Source organism: Heliangelus exortis, chromosome 9 (genome assembly GCF_036169615.1).
Source record: "Heliangelus exortis chromosome 9, bHelExo1.hap1, whole genome shotgun sequence".
Taxonomy (NCBI): domain Eukaryota; kingdom Metazoa; phylum Chordata; class Aves; order Apodiformes; family Trochilidae; genus Heliangelus; species Heliangelus exortis.
In genome coordinates this window covers 21142088-21169925 of record NC_092430.1, presented here as the reverse complement: position 1 = coordinate 21169925, position 27838 = coordinate 21142088, and the positions used below count along the sequence as shown (strand labels likewise).

General features: G+C 39.0%; 1 protein-coding gene across 3 annotated transcripts; it reads left to right on the top strand.

Moving 5' to 3' along the window:
* Positions 1–567: 567 nt before the first annotated feature.
* Positions 568–27289, top strand: ECT2 (epithelial cell transforming 2). Of its 3 annotated transcripts, none has more exons than XM_071752651.1 (25): positions 568–658; positions 3016–3166; positions 4075–4151; positions 4259–4351; positions 5258–5440; positions 5980–6069; positions 7097–7204; positions 8337–8410; positions 8538–8668; positions 9490–9605; positions 9795–9857; positions 10227–10449; positions 11255–11391; positions 11812–11931; positions 12889–12957; positions 13886–13996; positions 14941–15037; positions 15750–15831; positions 16594–16672; positions 16855–16974; positions 18330–18468; positions 19374–19528; positions 21460–21567; positions 22641–22787; positions 26029–26252. In XM_071752651.1, exons 2-25 carry the CDS (start codon positions 3040–3042, stop codon positions 26116–26118), a joined length of 2739 nt encoding a protein of 912 aa, XP_071608752.1. In that variant the 5' UTR covers positions 568–658; positions 3016–3039; the 3' UTR covers positions 26119–26252. The 3 variants fall into 3 exon arrangements, with proteins under 3 accessions (XP_071608752.1, XP_071608754.1, XP_071608753.1); XM_071752653.1 differs by lacking the exon at positions 26029–26252 and adding an exon at positions 24349–24725; XM_071752652.1 differs by lacking the exon at positions 4259–4351 and having other exon boundaries at positions 26029–27289.
* The last annotated feature ends 549 nt before the right edge of the window (positions 27290–27838 follow it).

Below are 27838 nucleotides of genomic sequence, written 5' to 3'. Positions count from 1 at the left end.
AGTTCAGCAAGTTTTAGTGTTTGAGAAAATTAAAAAGAAACGGACAGAAAAGCACTTGGCACCATTTGTTACGGGCTTGGTGCCACCGAGTCAGCTGGCCAGCCACTCACTCACTCACTCACTCAGTTTCTTCCGTCACCTCTTTTCCCTTTTTTCTTAAAAACTTCGTCATTCTGAAGCTCAGCATAACCCTCACAACCTCCACGCTCATGACAGCCCTCTCCCCGCGGGGCCGCGCCTCTCACCGCGGGGCCGCGCCCGCTACATCCGGGTCTTTCCTTTCCGGCCGTTGGAAGCGTTTGAAAGCCGCCCGCAGCCAATCAGCGCTGAGCAGGCCCCGCCCTGTCAGGAACCTCCCCTGCGGAGCCGCAACAAGGCCCGGGTCGTCTGGCCTGGAAATTTTCCCCCTCCCGCCAATAGGAGAACGCTGAGCTCTGAGCGGCAGGTGCGGCAGCCAATCAGAGCGAAGCGGCGTGCAAAAAAAGGATGGGTAAGGGGCGGGATATCTCGCAGCGCTACCGAATGAGGAGGCGGTTTACAGAGGGGCGGGGAGGGCGGCAGCCAATGGGCGGCGCGGTTGGAGCGGCGGCTCGCTTTTTGAATCGGCGGGCGGTGATGGCGCAGGGAGGCTGTGAGGTGGCGGCAGGTGGCACCGGCGGTGAGGGGGGGAACAGGCCCGGGAGGGGACGGGGGAGATCGAGCAGGGGGTGCGGGCGGTCTGGGGTTTTTGTCCAGGGCACCTCTGGGCCTCCCGGGTCCTCCCGAGGCCGCTGGCGGTGTTCGCCGGGCAGAGCGGAGGCCCGGGCCCGCTAGAAGCTCCTGGGTGGGAAGGTGAGAGGAGGTGGGGATGTTTTCTCTTGCCCCCGGCCGCCTCCCCGCAGCGCACTTTGATCAGGGTCCTGGGTGGTGCTTCAGGAGGGGAAGGAGGGGCGTGGGAAGGTTTTTTAGTGTTGTCACTTTGCTTTAATAACGTATTGGGATGGGTGTTTTGCTTGCCACGGATTCCTGGGGACTCAGTTGTAATGCTGTGAGCGTGTTCTGGTGTGCTCGAGTCCTGAGGAGGGGATGTTCTGCCTTCTGTGCTTCATGTCAGGGGAAAGTGTGGTGTTCATGTCTTCTGTGTGCTGTTTGTTCACTGTTGTACCTCAGCACTTACAGGGTATAAGCTTAGGAGCTTAGGGACTAATGTTATCTTATTAATATATGACCATTAAAACAAGGAGTATTTTTTAAGCCCACCCTCAATAGAACCCCATAAAGAAAGAAGTTGGAGGAGCCATTAAGAAAACCAATGCCCAGCCCAAGGTATGGGCTTTTCCCAAACACACTGTGTAGTTTTCTGTGTTATTATACATGTTATTAGGCATAACAGCAGCAGCATGACAGGAATCACTGATCTCTCAGACTTAAAAAATAGCCTATAAGATTTAAGTTTAATGGTGCCCTTAGCTGGAGGATGTTTTGTTCTGTTTTTTTAATCTGATTTTTGATTTTAAATACAACTGCCTGGTAATCATTATTAACACCATGGTTTGCATCTTCCAAGATCGTGCTTCCCCTCATCCTCACTACCAAAGAAGAGGTAACTGTGTAACAATTCCCTGTGGCATCTTTATAACCTTTGGACTGGTGATCACTAAAGGCTGTCTGGTTAAAATTATTTTTTCCTCTCATGAGGTGTCAAGCTATTCTGAAATAAATTAACTGGGTGACTGGGATTTACTGCTAGGAAACTGAATTCTGTGGAGCCTACACATTATCCATGTGATAATGGAATATGCCATGAATTATGATAAATTGGTAGTATTGGCTTATTGCTTATCATTACCTTAGTGTTGGGGAGAGATGCATACTGGCCAAGAGTTTCAAACATGGAAACTCTGGAAGACAAATGCCTTTCTGTACTGCTGTTGTGCCAAAGCACCCATTGCTTTTTGTCTTCTGTTTTTCACTCTGCTGTGTAGTTAGATGGGCACTGCACACCTCAGAAAAAACCAGGGTATGCTGTACTCTGAGTTTTACTACCTCATTATTCCTCTTTCAGACAATACTTTAGTTTATTACTAGAGAACAACTTCAGTTAAGGTGATGCAGGGGGTTGTTACACCACAGCAGTGCAAATACAGTTGCTGGTCTAGAGAACTTCTGATATCATTGTGCAAACATTTAGATCTTTGTGGATGATGAATCAGAGGAAATGCTTGCTTCTTGCTTCACACACACAAGAAAATGTGCTATGTGTTTGGCAGGTGCTTAAGAACAAATTTTCTGGTATGAGATGGTACAGAATGTGAGAGAAATAAGAATTCTGCCTTCCCAGTGTGTGACAAGTTTGCTTGATGGGCAGAGAGAACAAAGATAAATTCTGTATGTGAGAAGACAGAAAGCCTCTTCATCCTGTGCTGAATGGAGACTTCTGTATTCTGGTCAAACTAAGACAATAGACTAGATCATACAGAGAGGAATATGTGTGCTTATTTACTTTGAGATTCCCTTGCATTTTGAGAAACCTCATTTTTCTATGAGTAAACACTGCTGGTTCCACTCCCAAAATGGTTATTTTTATGTAGCCCCAGTCACTAGCCAGTTCACCTGCAGAAACAAAGTTTAGCAAGATGCTTTCTCTACTTTTCACTTCTGCAATGCTAACCCTGGCCTCACATCTAGCTTTTCACAATTTATCACTGAAGTAAGCAAGTGCTTGTAGTTTGTCCATGTTTTGTGATGAAACTTTTAAATATGAACACTAGAGTTAGGGGTTCCCTGCTGCAGCTCTCTGTGCAAATTAATTTTAATGTGATAAACAGCCTGCTCAGAACCATTTCTGCAACAGGTTTGTTGTCAGGCTTGTCTTTTAGAACTACTCAATGAGTGTGAGTGGGATTTTAACAGGAGTCTAAATGTTTGGGGCTTTTTTGTTTGTCTTTTTTGTTCTGAATTACTTCTGCCTTAGTCACAGAACTCACTAATGAGCTTTCTGCAACTGTAGCTCAGTTTCCCACATCTATTTTCTAGCTGCTGAATAAACAAGACGTAATCATGGCTGACAACAGTACACTGGTGTCTGAAACTGGGAGGAGCCTCTTGGCTGATTCTGTTCTGGATTCAAAAATCATAGAAATGTCCAAAGAGGATGCAGTTCCTGGGTCTGGTTTGGATGTTGAAGGTAAAGAAGCAGCTTCTTTTAATACTATGGTTTTTTTTTTTTTTTTAATGACTGAACTACAGAATTGTGTGTAGTATGTGTTGATTTGGTGTTCTCTCACCAACAAAGGGGCTGTCTTAATTTTTACTCATCTTGTTAACAAAATGTGGGGTTACAGCTATGAAATCAAACAACTTTTCTGGATGATGTATTAGAAAGCTGTTGATTCCATTTGATGCCTCTTCTGTGGGATAAATAATTCCGAGTGATATTTTGACATCAGTGTTTGGAAACTGCAGCTGCTCTGCTCTGTAGGATTGCAGGCAGCTCTTCAAGGGATTAGCACTCTTGAGTTTGAAATTCATTCGGGAACAAATCCTGACATTAAAAAAACCCAACTAAACAACAAGTAGGTAAATATTTTTGTGCAGTGCAGTAGCTGAAATTCCTTGTCAGTCTTTTGGTGCAAATGACATGGAGGCAACACTTGTCCCTTCCTCCTAATACATGGAGAAATTCCTAGTAGGTAATGAACCTTGTTAGCCAGGAATACAGAAACTGGAAAGGTATCTCTTTTCCTCTGACTCCTGGTACCTAATTCTGCTGGATGGAGTGTTGTTTTTTAGTGGGTTTTGTTTTGTTCCCCCCACCCTTGCTTACTTTTGCATGTTGTCACTCTGAATCTAAGGTCCTGCTCATGAATTGCAGGATCTTTTTGCTCTGTAGTAAGAAGTTCAGGCTCTATGGCTAGTTGGGTATTCCTTAATTAAAGGACAGGTAACATTTATTTTCAGGCTTGTTCCTCATAAAAAGATACTTTGAAAGGATGCAGTCTGCCTGTTTTCTTCTGTACATTTATTACTTGATTTAGGGTTGTGGCTTTTCCTATTAAAATACAAATATTATACTTGTTTCTCCATAAACTACAGAAATGGCTCACATAGAAACAAGAGTGGTTCTGGTTCAGGAAGCAGGGAGGCGTGAGGATCTCCTGAAAGCCTTGGAGGTATGTGGGGCAAAATAACACAGTCCCTGCCATCTCACATCAGATGCTGTGCTTTTAGACTTCTTGTAACCAATTTGGTTCTGTACTAAAGTTCTCCTCTTCCACAGACCATTAAGATAATGGAAGTACCAGTTATAAGGATAAAGGAAAGTAGTCCTGGTAAATCAGAAGACAAATTAATAAAAAGTATTATTCATATGGTATGTCATGCAATTAAGCACCTGTAATTGCATGCAGCATGTTGTACTTCACTGGGACTGAAGTGTGCACAGGCTTTAATTTATACTAATTGGGCATAATGGTCACAATGTAATCTTAACATTTCTAATGTCACTTAAATCTCAAAATGGGCACATTTTACACTTTCTCAAGTATGGAAATAATATCTGCAGCTCTTAATTAGTGGTGTTTTCTAACAGTGGGACTATCAAAGTAGACACTCAACTGCATGCCTAAGTTCCATCAGCCCATAAATTTTTGCTGTGAACTAACTTCACAAATGGTTAATTTATTTCTGTTTCAGTTGAAAGCTGGCATTAATCTGAAGTGTAAGAAATGGGTCTCCATTTCTCAATGTGAAAAACCTAGGAAATAAAGTTTGGAACTAGTGTTTGAAATTGGAACAGACCAAGTTTTTGGGCTCCTTAAAATATTTAGCAATGAAGAAAATTGACATCTGTTCCTTAGATCATGAGCAACATGGCACTTGATGTTGCAAGCTGGATGCTACTTTGTAGTAGCATCCTGAAGTACCTTAAGCTGTTTTCACAGTCTGAAATTTTTTCTTTTGTGCTTACATTTTTTTCTATCTGTAAATATTTCCAGTACTATAGTATCAGTTTGAACTGATACATACACTACTGCTACTACTAAGTAATAGAAGCAGGAGTTGCTTTAAGATTTTTTTTTCTTAGGTGCAGTTAATAGCTATTCTTATGCTGGAGAACATTGCATCTCCTTCAGCTTTCGCCAGTCCTTCTAGGAGTCTTTCTGTTGAAACAAGAATTGTACATTTTTCTAATAGCCCCAAAAAATCAGTTGATTTTTGACACTAGTGTAACTAAGCTGCCTGAATAAAGCTTTCCTTCTCATCCCCATAAATCAAGGAAATTAAAGTACCCTACATAAAGACAGATACAATAGAAGAGCTTGGAGACTCAGATTCCCCAGAATTTGAGACTGTCTTCGTTGTCTCAGACTTCCAAGATCCTGTCTTTAACAAGCTCTGCAAAGCAGACTGCCGTGTCATTGGGCCTCCAGTAGTACTGCACTGTGCACAGAGGAGAGAGGTATGTTGTGCTTTCTGTGGAAATTAGCTGGATAGTTTTCTGGTGCAGTGGATTCTAAATAAGAATAAAAAAAAAAATCTATTTTGCTTTGTCAATCAATCATAAATATTCTTAGCACTGAATTTTAAGAAAAGAAGTTTCTTATATCATATTAGAATATTTCATGTAGTGAAAAAGCATAGGTGTACAATAGTAAGGCTACAACTACTGCAGCAGTTGTGGGAGTTGCCCCACTAGCTGGGGTTGTGCCATTAGAAGAGCATATAAATGCATATAAATGCAGCTCTGACAGACACTATTTCCAGTGGTTGTCATGTAAAGGGAATGGACTGGGAAGGAACAAACAGGGTAGGGAGCTACTTTGGGGATGCTCCAGTTACTTTCATGGAACTTTGGCATGTCTGGAGCTGTTATAACTGAATACACAGACTTGAACTAGTGTGCTGCATTTTAATACTAGGAACAATAGTATTGTATTAAAAATAATGTTGAAACTGTAATGGAAGCTTTTGACTAATAAGCTTGCTTCTTATTTTCAGCCTCTACCTTTCTCCTGTCGTCCATTGTACTGTGCAAGTATGCTGAACTTGGTGCTGTGCTTTACAGGCTTCAGAAAAAAAGATGAATTAGTAAGACTTTTTTTTACTTTGGATGAGTAAAGCTCTGTTAAGTTTATTCTCAAAGTGCTCTTCTGTTCTGTCACCCGTAGGCTTTAACTGTGACTAGAGCTTACAGGGGGGGAATGAATTACTTTGTTTGTTTTGGTTTTGTGTTTTGTTGCATGTCCAGAGGCAATGATATCTGAGGATGAGAATAAAACTGTTTCCTTGTGCAAGTCCAGTGATGCCAGTTTTGTAATTTTTTTTTTTGTTGAATGACATTAAACAGCTCTAATTCCATAGAGCTTTAAGATTTGTAGCTTTAGGCTTCAGGTAATATAATATATACCAAATAATGTCTTCTTATTTTTTACATAATAGTGGGGCCTAGTAAAGCTTTACATCCCTCTTCAGAGCAATTGCAGACATGTTACCTTATCTTGCTATCATGCTCTCATTACTTTAGGCCTCACATACCTATGTATCAAGTGGTTTGATACTCTAGCACTTTGCTTTTCCATTTTAGTGGTGCAGTTGGCATCTAATTTCCCTACTGGACACCTGGGAATCAAAATATGGCTTCACATTTTCATGAAAAAAAAGCAAACAAACCAACAAACAAAAGCCCTTGCCCAGTGTTAGGAATAGTGAAGTTTGATCTGTTCAGTTCAAACTGGACAGATTGTAGTCTTATGTAAATTCTGGTGATTGCCCTATTGGGTATAGTTGCCTAAATCAGTGAGGATAACACTTAAAACCTGTTGTGCATGAAAAGGCATTACATGTGATGATTGGTGCCTTGGGTAGTCCTCAAGTTACACAGAAAGGCTGTATTAAATGTCAAAAAACCCTCAAAATTTATTAGCTTTTCTGATGTATCATCTATATCTTGTAGATCTGAACAAGTTGTTTTAAGAACAAATCAAACAATTTCTATTCCTAGGCATTTAAAGTAAACCCCTGTGGCTTGCTTTGTAAACTATTTTTGTACTGCTCTCTCTCTGCACTCTATGACTCAAATGATACACTGAAAACTCACTTTGTCTTTATTTTTCAGGTTAAGCTGGTGACCTTGGTTCATCATATGGGTGGAATTATTCGGAAGGACTTCAGCTCAAAAGTTACACACCTGGTGGCCAACTCAACACATGGAGACAAATTCAGAGTATGTAAGCTTGAGCTGATACTTCAAGGAAAATTTCAGAATTTGGTTCTTGTAGACTAAGTCTGTAAATTATATATCAGCTCACAGGTTGTTTTTTTTCTGTACTAACAACAATGCCTTGTAAGGGTGAGTTCATCTCTAGCTGGTATTTAGCTTTGACATGTTTTTATCTCTGTTAGAGATCCAAGTAATGTCAGTTGCCTGAAGGGAGAAATTTTGAAATAGACAAATATAGTAAATAACTAGAACCAAAATGTTTCTGAAGTACTGATGCTGTCAGTACTGGAGTCTCTTAAGGCACTGAGAAACACTTGCTCATGAATGAACAAGTATTTATATATAAACATGCCAGTTTTGTTTGTTTAGCCAAGCAATAAACTTCCAGAACTTGCAAAAAACTTTAGTACTCTATTTGTGTGCATCATGTTTTACAAAGTATGTTTGTATGTTTGTGTTTTTTTGTATGTTTGTGTTTTTTCCTGATACCACCACAAGGGAGTCCTTCAAGACACATGTGTCCAGTTGTCAAGCAAACAGAGGTTCATAGGCTTTTGTACCATGGGACATGACATAGCAATGTCCCTTTGTCCCCTGACCCTCCCTCGTTTGAACTGTTAGTAGACTGCTGCTTTTTTTTTTCCTTGGTCTTTCTCATCTTCCCTGCTTTCCAACACTGATCAAGAACTCCTTCCTTCCAACTCAAAGGGAAAAAGTAGGAAAACTGCACAATTATCCTCAAGCAGTCATGGATTTACCTTTAGAATAGTTGTTTTGTGTCTGGTAAAAGCAAGCTGGAATGTTTTAGTGTGAAATGTTAAAAGCAGAAAAAAATCTTATATTCGACAGGAACAGAGGCTTGGTGTTGGGAGTGATGAAGGATATCAGACTAACAAAACTGTGCACTCTTGAGTAAGCTTCAAAATAACTATTGATCTTATCTAGACACTGAAGAATTAATACATTCTAACTCCTGGGAGTTACAGTTGGACATGGTTCTTGAAGGAATACATTTGCTTTTTTGCAGTATTTGTCTTGAAAAGTAAAAGCAAGGTTATGATTTTTTTGTTTTCTTGGTATGTGAAAGACTTAAATGGAAAGACTTGGTTCCATTTGTGCTTTTCCTGTTTTGCAGATTGCTGTAAGTCTGGGTACTCCTATTGTGAAAGCTGAGTGGGTTTATAAGGCTTGGGAGAAAAGGAATGAAATGTAGGTGTTTGTTTCCCTTCAGCCTTAACCTTGCATGCTGTTCAGCTGCAGTGTTGCAAGTTTGTTTAAATTGTCATGTAGCACTGATTTCCTGACCTTTTTGTGACTTGTTTTCTTCCCTCCCCAGTGATTTCTGTGCCACTGATGATGACTTTAGAAATCAGTTCAAGGTTCCTCCTTTCCAGGATTGCATGTTAAGTTTCCTTGGATTCTCTGATGATGAGAGAGCCAACATGGAAAAAATGACAGAAATGCAAGGTTATTATTTGTCAGAGTTGACTTGTGGAATGAATGGAGTTTATAGCTGATAAATACTTCACTGAAGCAGAAATGCTGGGTTGTGAATTTGAAGCATTAATTGAAGACTCTTCAACTTGGAGAGCTGTAAATTGATTTTTAGGTGTCAGTGTATGCATAAATTCCAGTAGCTGTTGAAGACTTGAAACTTCCTAGGCTGATTTAAACTAGATAACTGAAAAAGAAGGATGCTTGAAGATACCCTGGAACACTTGCTACATAATATGTGTTGTCAGTTTCAGTTGCCATAATCAGTTTTGTGGTATGCATCTTTATGTAATTCACAGGAAGAATCTACAGTGTTTACAACTTTGGTATGAATAATCACTGGTAGAACACTTGCTTGGAAGTGCTCCATTTTGTGGTAGTGTAGTACAATATTAATAATTACATTGACAGTAATGATGTAACATCACTGCCAAGTCTCCAGCCTTGTATTGCTGGAGCTGCATGCAACAGACTAGAGAAATTGGAAGTGAAAGTTGAACTAAAGCTGCTGCCAACATGGTGACTGCCACACAGAGGTTCTAGTTTGTGGGTGTCTTTAGGGTGGTTCCTTCTAGTTTGCTTCTCCAAGATAGAAGAAAAGCTTCCTGGAAGAATATTGCATTTATTGGCAGATGGGTTTAAATGCCCGCTGAGCTCCATGTGCTCTGGACTTTTTAATGTGTACTTTGCTACTGTGTGCTACATACTATTTCCTACATGTCTACTGCTGATCATATCTACTGCTGTCTCACAATATTCTTCATTCTTGCTAATTTTCCTTATTTTTTCCCTAGGAGGACTTTATTTACCAGTTGGTGATGAAAGGTGTACACACTTGGTGGTTGAAGAAAATACAGTAAAAGATCTTCCATTTGAACCCTTGAAAAAACTTTATGTTGTAAAGCAAGAGGTCAGTGCTGCCCCATTCTTGAAAGCATATTGCTGTATAATAGTTTGTGAGATAGAAATACAAAGATGTGGCTCATTCTGAAAAAAAAAAAATACTGAGCCTTACTATGATGCATAATATTTTGAATATTTTTAACGCTGGGTAAAACCGTGCAATGTGTTCTCAATATACGTTTTCTTTTACCTCTAGTGGTTCTGGGGAAGCATTCAAATGGATGCCAGAGCTGGAGAGTCCATGTATTTATTTGAGAAGGTATGTTGAACTCTCACATAATGTGTGGCATGTAATTGGTGGTAAAATTAGCATGTGCAATAGTACGTGTGCTTAAAGCAACACTTAAATCCTGGAGAATCCATTATGAGTTTCATAAATATAATACTATTTTGGAATATAATAATATAAGTTGGAATATAATAAATATAATTTGGAAAAGATTCTTCTGTTTCCCAAAAGTTGGGCTTATTTTTAGCCAAACAAAATACTAGTAAAAAAGTCCTTTGCGTGGATTTTCTTGGCTTCCCTAAGAAGTATCATGTTGTGTGCTGAGCTCTACAGTTAACTTACTATGCTGAGTTGGGCAGAGTGAGTAAAAACATGAAGCTAATCTTCTTTTAATTACAGTCAGAGAGTCCTGGCCTGAAGAAGTCTGTGTCACTGCTTTCTCTGAGCACACCAAACAGCAATCGCAAAAGGCGGCGTTTAAAAGAGACCCTGGCACAGCTGACCAGAGAAACTGACCTCTCCCCCTTCCCTCCTCGGAAACGCCCCTCAGCTGAGCATTCACTGTCTATTGGCTCCTTGCTGGATATTTCTAACACTCCAGACTCGAGCACTACCAATGGAGGTAGAGCTGAAAAACCTTGCTTCAGACACACTTTGCAGTGTTTAAGAGCTCTCTGCATACAAGAAGTAAGGGTAGCAATGCACGGTTTGCTACAGACTTGTTACTTCAGGCTTTCCTGTTTTCAAAGCCTGCAGAAAGTGGAATTGGAGTGAAGTGTTCAGACAGACAGATAAATGAGAAGTACAGTGCAGTGTTACTTCAAATATTCTGCTGAAAATCTGTGCCAAATAAGTAACAGTTAACAGTAAGTCGTCTGAAAGTGCCTCCAGTAGGGTACTTGGAGAAGTCCTTTTAGTCCTTTTCTGAAGGACTTAAAGGGAAAATGCCTGCAAAGCTTACTCTTAGGTCTTTGAAAAGCTCTGAGGTAACACTGTCAGCCAACTGGCATGTCTAAAACTTCACAGGAATCTAAATCACCAGCTTGTTTTAAGCTACAAAGCTAATGGAAGGATGGTAGGCAGGTGAAGGAGAACTGTTTACATAGCAAAATAAAAGTAGAAAAGTACTCTTAGCACCTCACTTCCCACTAAACGTAATAGGGTTAAGTCACTGATCTGCCCATAAGCTGATTTGCTAGTTTGATATTAATTTTGAGGAATAATTTTACTGTTTTTCTATAATTAGGCTGCAATAAGGAAAGCTATTTTCCAGAAAGAGCTCTGCTAACTATAAAAGCCTACAGGATAGCCTTAAGAAAAAAGCTATCTTCCCTTAAAAATTGAGTAGGCATTTCTGCCTGTCTGTGAGTGAATTTCTGGGGGGGACTCCATTGTAATAAAGCTCTTTTCTTTTGGGGCTTCACCAGAAACACCAAAATCCTGTGCAAGGCCTTCCAAAAACTCAACCCCTCTTTCACTGAAGCAGTCTGCAAGATGGCAGGTTGCAAAGGAGTTGTATCAGACAGAAAGTAACTATGTTGACATACTAACAACAATCATTCAGGTAAGCTGATTTTCATGCAAGTACAGGTCTATTATAATGTTATAGGTTACCTAGTGTTTACATTACTTTCAGCCTGCAGTCTTTTGAAGGCTTGGTTGCATCACAGGTTCATTTAAAAAGTGACAATTTAAACAGTTGTGTAATTTTACTGGGATATAAAAATGTTTAGTTTAAAGTGTTTATTTATTAAGCCAAGATGTGTGTGAGTAGGAAAGCAGATGATGCTGTAGTAACATCAACCTGAGGCTTTGTATCTTGAAACTACTCCTTCATAGCCCGCTCTTGTTAAAAGGGAATAGAATGTCTCAAGGCTGTGGCTGCAGGAAAGCATGAGCTGGAAGGAAAACACTGTTGCCTTCATGATTATCTCTAATACCATGTGGAGGTTGGGAGGGCAATAACTCATGTCTAATTAATCAGTTATTTCAAGTGCCACTGGAGAAGGAAGGACAACTTGGAGGACCAATTCTTGCACAGGAAGAAATTAAGACAATATTTGGCAGCATTCCAGATATTCTTGACGTGCATACTAAAATCAAGGTGAGCAGCAACTTCTCCCCCAAAAGGGGAAGTTTTGGTACAGACTGATTCTTCTCTGTGTGCTTTAAGTTGTATCTGCTGGGTGGGGTATTTTCATCCTGGTGCTCTCAGTTACTGTTCCACCTGTGAAATGGAGGTAAAAATGCTTTGAGATTTAACACCTAGTAAAAAGTATCTGAATTCTGATTATTGTAACTGATTATATGTAACTAACACTGCTATTCGTGAGCTGGCTTGGTCTTTTCTCATTTTAATATCTCTTCCTGTAGAAGTTTTTCTGCAACTGATATAAGACTGGTCAAAAAGGTGAATGGTTAAATGGATAAAGTTTAGTTAGTGGTTATGTTTTGTTTCATCTTTGTAATAAAGATAAGAGGCAGTAGCAAACCAGTATTAGTGGTCATATTGGATCTTCAGCTGTGTCCTTCTGTCCCTGTTAGCTGACAGTGAGTGAATAAGCTTGATCCTTATCAAGCTAATACAGTTTTAACAGCTTGGTCTCACTTTCCTTGATACCCTGGTGGAGCAAGTGAGGGAAATCTATTCTAGTGCTGTTTCAATCCTATCTTATGGATTAAGGAGTCCTATACTAATTGTGCACTCTCAATTAGAATTGGTTCAGTTGTCTTCTACGTGTACTTTTTAAGAATAATTTGGGATGTTCTGTGGTATGTTGGACACAGCAGGGTCATTTTGTTGTAGAGCTGGCTAATGCTGATACACTGCTGGGATTGAATCAAAACTGGGTATTCAACAGGCCAGAGGTCTCTTGCTTTCAGCTCTGAGTAGGCAGAGAAGTCTTAATGTGAAATTATGTAGCTTTTAGGATTGCCTGTTGTGTCAGCATGTAAGCACCCAACCAAGTCTGTATGTTGGACAGAACACTGATCCAATCTTAGAGCTCTATGCAGTTCATTCTCTTATTTTCTTCCCACCTCATCCCTGCATGTATTCTAGGAAGACCTGGAAGATCTTATGATGAATTGGACTGAAAGCAAAAGCATTGGTGATATTATTCTCAAATATGTAAGTTTCTGGCTTTTGTTTTTATTCGTTAGAGCTGTTCTCTTAGCTTACAAATAATTCCTTTGTAGGAGCTAGCAAACACAAGAAAAGCACAACTGATTGATAAAGAACACAAACTTTTATCACTGTGTTTTCCATTTGGGCTTTTGAGTTGATGTGACACTTTCTATAGCTAATCCATGTCAAGTTTGTCTGCCCACTTGAAGGAGGGGGTGAAACTCCAAATAGATAAGGTTTGAGTACTGTAATTTGCAACACTACAGACATGCTTTTTACTTACACATCAAAAGGGCTCTTCCTGTAAATTGGCTACTTACTGCCTCTGCTCAATAGGAAAATAACTGTCCATGGAAACTTCTAGTGTTCTGCCTTCAAGACTTAAAATGTGTAAATGAATGATGTTTTCCCAAGTACAGAATGTGCAGAACAGGAAAGCCAGGATGGGGACTGCCATGTTTGTTAATATAAAAAGTCTGCTAGGTACTGTGCTTTTGCTGACCTGATCACTCTGAGGCAAATAGTTTTTGGCATTCAGAAGTTTTCAGTCTAAGGTATTGTTTTTAGTAGTTTAATGTCTTTTAAAGGTCATTGCAGTAACTGGAGAAAATACCTGTTTAAAATTTCCAAAGTTCTCACCATCTTGCCATGTGAGAATAAACTTTCTAGTTGAGTTCATCAACTTCTAAGATTTTCATGTATATTTGGTGCTTCCAAGAGCAGTCAGCATTTGATCAGCTGCACAGATTCTTGGGCATCTGGCATACAAAAATATCTTAAATTGTTCTGTGAGCATGCATGAGTTGGCATCACATTTTTTTATTCTTCTTTACTGAAATGTGCCTTAGAGCAGCTTTGTATGAACATTCTACAGTGCTGCGTGATGTTTAAAGATCTGTAACAGTTGTGGTGTTTTTTGGTTTTTTTTCAGTCAAAAGACTTGCTGAAAACATACCCTCCATTTGTGAATTTCTTTGAAATGAGCAAGGAGACTATTACTAGATGTGAAAAACAGAAGCCAAGGTTTCATGCCTTCCTAAAGGTAAGTGTCTTTTGGACTGTCTTGTGACAAGAATGGGGAAATTGTTGCAAGGAGAATTACTTAATGCAGTAGATGAGGAATGTGGAATTTTGGAAGTTTGGAGGAATGTGAACATCTCTCAGTGAGACAGAAATAGGAAGGATTTGACTTCAGTTCCTCAGGCTCCTTGGTAAGACTCTTAAGAGGTCCAGGTTCCTCCTATGTTATACAGTTTTCAAGGTAGTTTTTTTATATGCACTTTGTTGCTGGAAAAATGTGCATTCTGATTACTTTACCTCAAATAAGTTGGTTTTTTTTGTGCTGCCACTCCCTGTGTTGGAAAGACTTGTATTTCTGAACTAGCACTTAACTCCTGGTATCTGTGGAGTTTCAGGGAAGTAGAATGTCTCAACATTTTTGTGACTAATGAATAAGAGCATAACAATAGAGATCTAAGAGGAAAATGATCTTCAAAAAAAGTGTTATCTGAAGATGAGTCTTAACACTTGAGCTCCTCAGATAAAGATGTATATAATTGATTAATAGTGCAGCATAGCTTTAACTCTTACAACCAACAAGTGCGTCTCAAATAGTGATCAAACTGATAGATTTCAGATCCCATTTTCTTATGTACCTGGAATTATTTCCAATTATTGATGTCTAAAATATGAGGAAATGAATAAGAGAACCATCCCCTGCTCCATTCCACATTAGTATTGACATCTGAGCAAGGACTGAGAGGTTGATAAAGGGACAGTTTAACACTAGACACGAGTAAATCGTGATAAATACTGCACAAATTTGAAGATAATGTCTTAAACACCATCTGTTAATGATTGAGTATCGGTGGTAAAAGACTGCCAAACTTTTGCTGTTGTGCTGGCTTCGAGGAAGACAATTTTTCTCCTGGTTTGTGATTTATTTTTGTGTGTGTGTCAAAGTTTTCTCCTCTTTCTTATCCCCAGATAAACCAAGCTAAACCTGAATGTGGCCGTCAGAGCCTTGCTGAACTCCTTATCCGTCCTGTCCAAAGGCTTCCTAGTGTTGCTCTCCTACTAAATGGTAATCCAGAGACCTATTTTTTTATTAGTTTGCCTGTGAAGGTGTTAAACTAAAGATAATGTCTGTTTTTGTCATAATTAGCAACAGCTTTTCTCATATAAAACGAGCCTGATTCTGGGAGTTAATTGTGGCTAATGGCAGTCAGCAAGACTCATTACTGAAGAAAGCATAGTTGGGGCTAAATTTGTCCATATATTTGTCTGCAGGTGGAAGAAAAATTTGCTCTGACACTAGTTTTGTCTCTCCAAATAGAAATTTAATTAAGATTCAAATGCAGCTAGCATGAACTAGAGAGCAATTTGTGTTTAGGAGGTTTAAAATTTCATGTGTTCCACCTGGTATCAACCTCTTGCTGTAATAATGATTAGGTTGATAAAAATATTAATTAAAAAAACAAACCACCACCCTTTGCTTCATTTAGAGAGAGACTTCTATACTTGTCTTAGCACTTCAACAAAAGCAGCATGTGATCTGGCTGATTTTTAGAATAGTTTGAAGCTTTGGTTTTATATTGTAGGTGGATTTTTTCCTGAAAGATAATGCATAGATGACTGCTGCTCAACCTGCTTTCCCACTTAATCAAGTTTAGCTGGACACCAGGATAGTTGTGATTTCTTCAGTCATCTTATCTGACCTACGTGATAAATTGAAGTTTAAATTGTTTCTTTTCAGTCATTTGTAATGTGTGGGGGTTTTTTTTTATACATTGTAGATATTAAGAAGCATACAGCGGAAGAGAACCCAGATAAAACCACTCTAGAGAGAGCTATTGAATCATTAAAGGAAGTGATGACGTAAGCAATGCTTATTCTGTCTAACATTTAGATCTCTCTATTCCTCCTAAATGGCTCTAACTTTGTGTTATTACCATAACTTCAGTCTCCACCTAAGTACTTATGTCTTCCTCAGGAAGGAATCTGTTGTTTGTTACCCACCACTTCTACCTGAACCTTTGCTAAACCTCTCCAGTCCTCTGTTCCATTCCAACACTTATTTCTAGTTTTTCCCTCTGAAATGAAAGAGATGTCTTCTGTGTTTGAATCTTACTTCTGTGCATCTATCCACTGAAAGAACACTCTCTTGGTAGACCATAAGTTTCTCTTCTCCTCCTGTGTTCCTGTTCTTGGCACCATTCCATGAGTTAATTAGCTTAAAGCTGAGGCTGTTTAGATTGTAAGTCTCACCTCTTTTGAAGTACAGCATATGGCTCCAGCAATGAGATCTCCTATATTAATTGGGTAAATGTTTGTCTGATTTTAACATCTACAACTTCTTCTAAATTGTAATTTTTCTTGCATCTGCCTCTTGGTGAGCTGCAGTCCTGATTTGAGGGGATAAAATGCAGGCTGTAAAGAGCTGCATTGGGTTGATCTCCCAGTTCACCACTTTAAAGGGCAGGGGAGAGGAATTATATAGGAATGGTGTTAACTACTGCTAACAACAATATTGTACTGCTGTGTAACCTAGATCTCTGCATGTTTAGCTTCATTATTTTGCATGTCTTGAATGCAATGCATTCATTTGTTTTTGCTTTAACTATAATACGCTTTTCTCAGACATATTAATGAAGACAAAAGAAAAACAGAGGCCCAAAGGCAGTTCTTTGATGTTGTCTATGAAGTTGATGGATGTCCAGTAAGTAATTTCTCTGAAGCTGTGGACCTATAACATGACCCCCCTAGTTTGCTTGCTTTGCAACAGGTTGTGAGGTTAAAATGAGTGCTGGTTTAAAGAGATTTCCAGTGTTAAGTTGTAAGCAAGCAGTAATCCAGCCCTTGAACTAAATGCTTAATGAGCTTTTTGTTTCTGTCACACAGGCCAATCTCTTGTCTTCTCACAGAAGCTTAGTTCAGCGTTTGGAAACTGTAGCACTCGGTGATGACCTCTGTGACAGGGGAGAGCAGGTCACACTCTTTCTGTTCAATGATTGCCTAGAGGTAAGATGACTGTGGAAGTGCATACCATGATTGGATTAGAAAAGACAGCATTATGAATATAAATAAAGAAAATTTAAAAACTTTCAAGTAGAATTTTCATCCATGAGAAGCTGGATGGCTAAACACATGCTGTTGCTGCCTTTCCATTAGCTGTTGTGTAAGTCAACACAAGTAGTCAATTCTGGGTAGTTCAGAGTTGTTAATGGAGCCTTTTATGTCTTGTAGCCAGGTCAAAATTTTAAAAGCAGCTTAATATATGAAGAAATATAAATGCTTGCCTGAATAGTGCTTTGAGTAGTACAAATGGATGAAAAAGTGCTGGAGTTCTTGGCTCAGCAGGATGCTTGTCCTTTTAAAGTTTAATTAAGCTTAATGTGAGTAAATACTGTGCCTCTGGGGTAGGTCTATCTGGGCTTAGGCTACAAAAAATAATTTCAGGTATTAAATTCTAAATGTATGTTAGGAGGAATTAAGAGGGAAAAGTAATCTAACTGGGTTTTGGAGACTTAGGTGGGGAAACTGAGGCTGCAAAGGGCACTTTGCAGAGGTGCAACTACTTGGCAGAAGTATTTGTTAGTGCCTACAACAGCAAAGAGTATTGTCTTAGAAGACAAACTGAAATAATCCAGAATTAGTGCTGTCTTTAGGCTTTTGTCTCTAAGTGCTCCTTTTGTTGTTAGTAGTGATGAACTCTTCCTGGGAGTCAAGTTAACTCAGCTTCATCCCTTTTGTAATGTAAGGAGAGGAAAAGGAAAACACTACTTAAAAAGCTTTTTGCCTTACCTCTTGTACAAGGTACAAGCAACTGAAGATGTATTAGTTAAGACATGTAAGATAACAATGTTTTATTGTGAAAACTGACTGAACAGTGCAGACCCCACTTGATGGCTGCATGCATAAGCAACAGCAAGGGATGTTTCTAGGACATAACACACCACAGCCTTGGCTGGTTCATGCATACAAACATTGCTTTTCTGTTTTAAATTTACACTACCTTGTGTTAGGTTTCAAAGGGCCCTTGCTTGTTATGCCCAGAAAAAATAAGGTCTGTAATGGAAAATTACTTCCCCTCTTGATTTTATAAAATTGATTTGATTTTTGAGGTGAGTGTGTTGATGTTAAATAAAGTTTTTCTGGGCCTGAACACAGTGAATTCACCAAACACCATGAAAAATGCCTAGAGAGATCCTTAGATTTATGTGGTAGAGTAAAATAGGTAAAATACTCCTCAGAGCATTTTCTGTAGCAAGGCTTTGTGTCTTCCTGAATGCAAGAAAGTAAAAGAATAGAAAAGAAACAATACAGCTTAAATAGACCTTCCAACTTTAACCTCTTTGTCTTCTATTTAACTGCAGATTGCGAGGAAACGGCATAAAGTTATTGGTGCTTTCAAGAGTCCACATGGCCACACAAGGCCTCCTGCATCTCTCAAGCATGTTGTTCTCATGCCCCTCTCCCAGATCAAGAAAGTTCTAGACATCAGGGAGACGGAAGGTCTGTGTGCTTTGAAATCTTTTTTTGTGGAGTTCAGAGTATAAAGAGTGAAGGTGTGCTGTTGGGGGATAGAACACAAAGGTGTATTTGTTTGGCATGCTAGGTATGTGATTTTTAGCATAAGCTGTTTGAAACTATGAATGAGCAGGAATTTCTTGCATTGACACCTTCTGGCTTTTCAAGTTAACTTTGGGACTTGGGACATGGCAGTTGCTTGTAAGCATACCACTGAATATTTGCTAAGAAATGTAATACACATCTTGGGAGAAGTCACCTGCTTTCTCATATATACTCTCTTATAGTGCTGCTTTTCTGAATTGGTGAGGGTTTTATTTCCTTCTCTCTCAGGTGTATTTAGCATGCTTCAGCTGTAGCTGCTATGAAAGTGTATCAGCACTGGATTAGTTTTCTGCTATCAAGTTAAAATTTTTTCTCAAGCTTAAATAGTATAATCATTGTTACTTGACTATCTTAATGTGTCATATATAGTACCAATGTATTTGTTGCTTTTTCATGTTTTACAAAATAAAGTAAACGTTTTCTTTGTTCTGCTGATAAAGAAATGATGTGTCCAACTTTTCTTGAGTCAGAGAATGACACTGATAATTACTGCTCTATCCAGGCTTAGTTGGTAGACTACTATGCAGATTACTTGGTGAATAATCAACTTTTGCATGAAGAGCTGATTGCAGCCTCTTGATGAAGGATGCAGCAGAACTCTGTGCTCTTGGTGCTGTTGTAGGTGTTAGAGCAGCTATATACATATACCATGCTTGCAACAAATTGTATTGTTCCTGGCAGATGGAGTGTTAACTTTTTTGCAATTTTCTCCCTGAATTTTAGGAAAACGATTATTCTTTGTCTTAACTCCTTGCTTCTTTTTTTTTTTTTCCTGTGAACTGTAGATTGCCATAAAGCTTTTGCCTTAGTTGTTAGGCCACCTACAGAACTCAACAACAAGCTGCTGAGTTTCCAGATGACAACTGAAGAACCTCCTAAAGAAGATTGGCTGAAGATGTTGTGTCGGCAGGTGGCTAACACTATTTGTAAAGCAGATGCTGTAAGTACTCTGGAACCATCTTGCTGATGGGAAATACTTCTCACTTGCTGGCTTGAAGCACATGGAGCTAAAGATCTTGTTAATAATGGACGTGCTTGAGGTGAAGTAGAGCAGAAGACATCTGTGCTAACATGCCTGTAAGTGAGTGGCTAAAAGGTGGAAAAGGAAACGGCCTGGAAGTTAGCTTCTACAGAAGCTAATAAGTACTTAAAAACCATGAATCATGCCCTTTCTCCATCACTAATTATAAATAATTTAAACTCTGAACTGCAGATGTAAAGAGAATGGTCTTCAGCTTGCCTCTTGCATAGCTGTGTTTCAATTTGTAATTGCAGCATTATAAATCATACATTTTGGTTTAACTCTGTTTGGTTGAATTCTTTATCTGCATGGGCACCATAATGTAGGAAACATGGAACACGTTTCTGCTACAGACAAGAAACTACATCATTAAAACAAGGAAATGAAAGAAAATTAAATGAAGGAGGCACTGGCTTTCTCAAGTTTTTAGAAGTTCAGTGTGTGGGCTTTCCACAGTCAGAAAACTGCTAATTTTGAAGAGTAGTCCCTTCTAATTAGGGCAAGAGACTCTCAGTTAATCTTTTAATTATGTAAGAGTGTAGGTGTATCAGTCATCCAAATTTGCTGAAAATATATGCTGTTCATATAGCTGAAATAACTTGGGATTAAGCTAGGAATGTTTTCTGTTCTGCATTGTACTCTTACTGGACAGTATTTGGTTATCTGATTTTTAAGGACCTGCTTGTTTCTGGAGAGGTAAAATAAACAAAACAGTTTTGTTTTATTTTGTTTGTCTTGTCATCCAGGGTCTCAGGAGTAAGAAACACAGCTTTGTGCTTTTGCTTCTTTTTAGAGACTGAATAGGAAAAGTAGGAAAAGATTCAGAAGTGTTGCTTAAATGTGTCTGTCACCTGTTTTTATCTTGCATTATGTAGAGCACAAAAGGATGAAAAAATGTTGGGATTTTTAATAATCTTTATGTAAAAAATGTCATTCCCTCTAACCTAGGACAGTCAGAATCACATGCCAACAAATTGTAACCTACTTTGCTGAATCCTATTAGTTACAACTTCTGTAACTACTTCTTTGTACCAACGATGTAGTATTTCTTTCTTGCAGTTTTAAAAATCAAATTGAGCTTCAATTTAAGCACACTTTCCCTGGCTTTCAAGAACCTCATCATGTGAAAACGAACTAGCTCCGACACTGCCACATGGTGGCAGTAAAGGCTTTAACTACTCTTGGTTAGAGCCTAGGAGTAGCCATGCAGCTGGTTGGCTGGTGTCCTTACGGTTTTTTCGGAATGATTTTTGTATGTAAACTGTCTTTTGTCAAAACAAAAACCTTAAACAACAACAACAATAACAACAAAACCCCAGCAACTTCCCACTCCCACATTTCCCTGCCAAGTTTTGTAAGTAGCTAGGCAGAGATTGCTTTGCACATGCTAGAGTTTAAGAATGAGGTATGAAAAAACCCAAACGTGTCTATACCAAAACATCTGTGTGGTTTAGGCTGAAAATCTTAGTCTGTGTTTGGCAGCTGAGGGTATCAACATTACAATTCAGAGGAGAGCTTAGATGTGTCAGTGAAACAACAGGGTATGTATGGGGTGGAGCTTCCCTGTTACATTTTAGAACTACTGCTTTTACTTTGGCCAGCCCTGACCTTGAAAATGAATCAAACAAACCACACACAAAGCTGTGATAAAGCAGTTTCATAAACTGGGTTGCACAAGTGGCTAATCTCATGAAATGGCATGAAGGCAAATAGCTGCTCAACTGTGTGTTCAGAGTTAAATCTAGAGGAATGTGGCAATTAAAGCCTTCAAATCAGATATAAAGAACCAGAGAATGGTATTTTGACAAGTGCTGATGTTTGACCATTAATAGGACTATTTTTGTCTTTAGGAAAATCTCATTTATACTGCTGATCCTGATTCAGTTGAAGTAAATACTAAAGATATGGACAGTACTTTAAGCAGAGCATCCAGGGCAATAAAGAAAACATCAAAGAAGGTAAGATAGTGCTTTACAGTAAACCCCACTTTAGTCAGGGAATTGTGCTGGTATTCCTCTTCTGGGTAGCAATTAAAGTAGTGACAGGAAAAACTTAATCTGAGCTAAAACTTGTATAAGCTCCTTAAAGAAAGAAGATGGGGAATATTTGAGGTTTTGACTGAGTAGTTCTGGAGTATCTGTATATAGTCTTTAGTATTATATAGACATTTTTGAGTGTGTTATGGAACTTAGACTATTAAATATTTTTAATCTTTTAAATACATTACTAAAACACACAAAACAAAACAGCCCTCAACTGTAGGTTACCTTCAAAAGTAGGATGTGTTTAGAGTATGTGTCCTGGTAGTAAGATAGAGTTTGAACTAGCAAAGAAGTAAGTGCTGAATGCTGGTGTCTGCCTGTGCATAGGTTCCTTCGTGTATGGCTTAGCTGCTCACAAGTAACAGACTGAGGAGCTGTTCCCTCAGATTCTGCTAAAAGGAAGTGTCTGGGAGGCAGGAGGTCAGCTGCCTGTCTGCTGTGTCCTGGTGGCTCTGCTCTGGGTTTGGTGCTGCTGAAGTTTGTGGTGTGGAGAAGGCATGACAGAAGGATGCAACAAGGAGGAATCTGTTCCCCGTGCTCAGCAGCCTTGCAGCACACTTAGCATGTTGGTGATAAAACTGTTCCTTAGAGAAAAACGTAGGGGCTGCTGTAGTTTTGGAAGCTGCTGAAGACTAAATTGAGAGCAACTTAAAAAAAAGGGACCTGACTCTGCAGAACCCGACTGGTGTGGGGAAGCCTGGTTGACAAGATCTTATTTTGACATCTCTCTAAATCTCTCCTGCTCCCCCCTTCTCTGCTGTTTCCATGTTTGGACAGAGTGAGAAGAGCAGGGGTGATGAGGAGCCTTAAGAGGCAGAGCACCTTGTGGGTGTGTGTGTTTGGCTACTTTTGATACAGTCAGCTTTACATTTGACACACGTCCCACAGGTGTTCCCAATTAAAACGGTGGCTCGTATTGTACTACTTATTACAGCCTTTTTGTAGTTTGTTTTTTTTGTCAGTTTATAACTGCTTGTCAACCTCCTCAGGTCACAAGAGCATTTTCTTTCTCAAAAACACCAAAGAGAGCTCTTCGAAGGGCTTTAATGTCCCAGAGTGCTACAGAAGGGAGAAGCCCCAGCTCAGCTAACGAGAGTTACATCGGCAGCCGCCTGACGAGCGCGTCGTCCTTAGCGGTGAGTGAGTTGGCTGTGCAGAGCAAATAAGGAACCTTTTTAAGATCACAGTTATTTTAATGTCTGGTGCTGATCTCTACTTTGACAATTTGAAAATCCACAGTGGAAAAATTTATTTTTAACTGCGTTCATAGGAGTGTTATTTTCTGAGCAAGAGTTGTTTAATGAGAGCTTACTCGCTGGGAAGGTAGAAAAATCAGCGCTGTGTTCCAGAAACTGGAAGATGCATTGTACAATTAATGAGGGGGAAAAAAACCCCAACCCACCTTTTTTTGCCAGAGACAGACTGTGTGTCCTCTTCAGAGAGACTGAGAAATGTCCAACAGTCTTATGTTGGTTCATGCTTTTGATTTTGGGTGATATATACAAAAGTCCCCTGAACAGTATAGGGAAACTATCAAGGAAAACAGTGAGATGTTAGACATCCTGTGACACAAACTGAGAAAGAAAGGTAGAGCAATACAGATGCTGCAGCCTGAGAGTTGTTAAAAAGGCAAGGGAGTTAGCTCTTTAAACACATTTAAGGAAACCAGGTAAAATATCTTCTGCTTACTTTAACTCTGGTACTGTGCCTAGCTACCTATTACAGCTCAGTTCTGTTATATTAGGTCAAATTGAATTTCCTAGTACAGGCTAGGAAAGCAGACTAGATTTAGAGGATTTTTTTTCATCATCTTTGCTTTTATTATAGTCTTTGAGTAAGTCTATATGCTGAGTAAACATCTTTAAAGTCTGTAGTTTGTAGCACAGAAGGCCAAAACCAGCATTTCCTGTGTATCTTTCTACTGCTGCCTGATATGTCAGTACCTTAACAGATATATCAATATGTTTGGCCATTAAATTGTAAAACAAAGATATTGCCCTGCTCTTCCACTTCAGAATGGCATGAGAAAATATTAATTAACAAGAGAGGAAATATCACAGTGGACTCTGTTGCTTAAGGGAAAAAAAAATGTGGCTCTATAACCCATTTCTCCATATAGATTTCTTCAGTTATGGTTGCTCCTACAAATGTTCTTGAATTCCAATATATTATCTTTATTTTGATATAGCACTGTATCACATTTCTCATGAAAATGCAAGTCTGCACTTTCCTCTCTGTTTGTTTACCCCATATAAAAATTTTTTTTCCCTTACACAATGATAAGAAGTTAGGGTACTGAAAACTATTTTCATATTTCAAATTCTTCCCAGAATTCTTGGACCTCTGAGGTAGCAAGCTGCAGTTTGGCAGCAGAGCAGATGTTATGTGTCACGTCGTGTAGTTTTTCTAACCAATCCTGCACACTGCAGAACTTACATAAAACCTTTTTGTTGACTCATAAGGTTGAGGGGAAAAGAGAGGATTGGATTCCAGCCCCTCAGGTGCAGTTCTTGAGTAGGAAACTGAAGCTGCAGGAAACCTGTCTTGAATCTATTGAGGGAGTTAAAGCTGTTGTTCAGATGTATGGTTTACTTAAGCACAAGCCAGGGTTTTATTGATGTGAAAATAGGAGTAAAGCTTGGATGTTTGAGTTTTTTCCTGTTTGGTCTAACTTTTAACCCCCCTTCCTAATCGTAGATTGCTCGTTCATCTTCTACCTGCAGCCTAAAGGGATCTGTCAAATGTGTTCATGTTCATCGCTCCAATTCTCTTGATTGGAGCTCTCAGAACCCCAGACCTCGACCTCTGCTGTGTCCTGGCTCTGCAAATATTCATCTTCCAAATGCTGTAGAAGAAAAACCCTCTTCCAACTCAGGAAGCTTAAATGGCCATGCCTTGGATAGATCATGTCCTATCCCTATTATTACTACCACTTGTGGTGATGCTGCAGATAACGACCAATGTGCTGCTGCAAAGATTTGTACAGCAAATCCTGACTGTTAATGCCCATCTGTCATGAAGTGAGCAAAAAAATCTCTATTAATCTAAACTAAGGCAGCACAGTAGGGCTATCTAAAGCCCTGGTATCCACCAAGTGTCTGAAATGGTGTTGGGTTTTTCTTTGACATGATCTACTGCACGGGGCTGGAGTCAACACTTGCATGCAGTGTAGTTCTGTTGCTCGTTCTGGGTGCAAAGTTAATTCTTTCACACATCCTTTTATCTTTAATTTTTCTGCATTTTTTTAAATTCTACACAATGGAATTATTTGTTGTTTCAGTTCAGCTGTCCAAGTGGCAGCACAGCTCACTGGCCAGAGTTCTGAGGACTTGGTTGCAGGGAAATCTTTAGCAGCTAGTTTTACTTATGAGTTCAAGCCTTTGTTCCCCTACTTGTAAATGGAAAAATACCCTATATAAAAATTCCTTAGAGTATAAAAAGAGCTGCTTTATGAAGAAGGGTTGAGTAATTAATATTCAAATATTGCCTGTAACTAAAAAGAGAAGAAATGCCATGACATTAGGCTTCATAGTGAAGTGCTCTATCCCTGCCTGCCCAAAATATCCCTGTTTAAAAGATTCGTGAAGCATGCAGGTGCAGCAAGCTGCCCGACTACCATGACCTGTTTATGTGCTGAAAAGCTTGACTGTGCTATGAAGAGCCAACAGAAGACTGCTTGTGGAAGTAACTCGAGGTCTAATGTAAAAAGAAACTGAAATAGCTGATCCAAAGAGGTTAACTTGTAGTGCTCCATACTGATGTGTTTGGTTTCACTGCAATGTGAGGTCCCAGAAGCAGCCTCTGCTCCTTGCAGCAGAACAGGCAGCTTCTTGCCTGGTTTGTGCCCATCCAGGCACAGCTAAAGCAAGCTTTGACAAATCACTGTGGTGCCTGGTGCCTTCTGTAGCCAAGAAGATTTGTGTTCAGCATCTGATTTGGGGCTCAAAGCTGATAATAATACAGAAAACTTCAGGTTCTGAGGGGAGCTCTGCTTCTCGAGGCAATTATCATAATGTATCTTGACTTCAATTTGGAGAGAGATTACTGCAGAAGTGATGCAAGATATACACTAATACTTGGTAGACAGCTGCTCTCCAGAAATTTGTTGTATTCTGAATCTCATAAGGCTAGGAATTGGGACAATCCTTTTGCATTTAAAAAAAAAAATATTAATTTTTCCAGTTTGATAGTTTTCAGCTTTGCTGTTCAAAGTCTAGAAATGCTGAATCACTGATTTCAAAAGCTGCCAATCTTGGATGTCTTCTGTACTGTTACATTCCTTATATTGTAAATCAAGATTGAGAAAGGACTACTGCACTACTTACATTGGCTAATAAAAGACCAAGTAACAACTTTTTTTTTTTTCTTCCTTGACAGGGTATTCCTTCTCCTTCCTTGGTCAGTCTTCCCTCAATCTTTGAAAAGAGGAGTCACACACTAAGTCGATCAACAACCCACTTGATATGAAGCAGGTTTAAAGTAAAATGTTTTATTTTAGAGACTGTCAAGAAGCTGGCTGTTCAAATGACCTGTTACTGACATCAATGGTACCTTAGTCATTAGCACTTAGCAATGATTAGCAAAATGTTAGATAACACTTATTTAATCACAAGGGGTTTTTAGTTCTGTTGAAGCAGATCAACTAATCAGTGGATTAAGTAAGTAGGTCTTCATTTAAGACACAATATTCCCTTGTACAAGTTCTTTTTTTTTTTTTTTTGCCAATATAGTGGAGCATTTTCTTGTATGAAATGGTCCCCTCTAGGCAATAAACTAGCTTGTCAGATTTGGAAATGAAGATGGTGGTCACATAACTTACTGCTAGTTTGGAGAACTCATATTTGCCTAACTTCATCAATTGCCAGAGCACTCTAACGTTTGAATTGTTGATTACTTAAATGGAGATGCATTATGAAGTACCTGACCTTTCAAGTATGAGTTAACCTATTGTACAGCTGCTTATTCCAGATATTTTATAAATGTAGTTGTTTGTAAAGAAATAGAATTGAGTTTCTGTGATTATGGTCTGCTGCATCCTCACTGTAACTGGTGGTATGTTACATGGGTCTATTTGAACAGTAAATGTAAAGGATGTGACTACCTTTGACCACCAAAAATGATCAGTTGAATTATTTGAATTTCTTTCTAAGTGGAAGTCTGAGGAAAATTAATCACACTCTTTCAGTAGGGCTGTTAAATCCCCCAAAACCCTGCATCTTCCACATACCTGGTTAATGAACCATTATTTAATGCATGGGATTATTGGTGTGACATAGTAATTTAAGGGCCCAATGTTGGTGTGTCAAATTTCAGGTGTAGTGTTCCTAAGGCTTTTACCTGGCTTTTTTCATGTATTTGTCTTCCTTCAAAACTATATGTTCACTTCTTTCATCTCCTCTGAACAGTTAGTATGATGCAAAGCTATCTCGGGAACTGTCTAAATATGTATATTTTTGCATTTCATTAGTGGTTGAACTGTCTGTATTAGCAATTCTCAACTGCTGGTTTCTTTTTAACCACCAATGTCTTGTCTAATGTCTATATGTAATTAGTGATGCTTCTGAACATGTCAGACTTAACTGTTTTATATCTCTTTGCCAGCCTAAGCAATGTAAATAAACTGTTTAAAATAACACTGCTTATGGCTTTGCTGAACAGACTTTTATGAGTTCACTGTCTTTTCACATAAAAAGTGTTGTTTGGCTCCCACTATACTCTGATTAGCTATCTAGCTAGTTATAAATAAGTATATGACTTGGTGGGCCTGAATCTGCCAGAATCAAACTTTTTTTTCTTAATATTCTCTCCAACCATTCTTAACTCTTCCCCTGGATAGATGTATCCATCAATTTTTGTCCTTTTCAAAATAAATAGCAGAGCAAAATATGCACTGGCACTTGCCATAATAAAGTGGCATCAGGAAATAAACTATTCAATAAATACAATGCTAAAAAGTTGACAGCTGGTTTTGGCTTGTGGTTTTTTTGTTAATTTTGGAAGTGCATCTTCAACCTGCTAGACTTCTGAGGGTATCAGCCTATCATTATTACTCTGGGCTTTAATTCCCAAATTATTTGTATTCAGCTTCTGTCTTTCCACTTGCACCAATTGAACCTGGAGTGTTTAGTGTACTGCCTAATCTTGCCATGTTAAATGAATGGAAAATGAGTGTTCAGAGTGCTGAGCC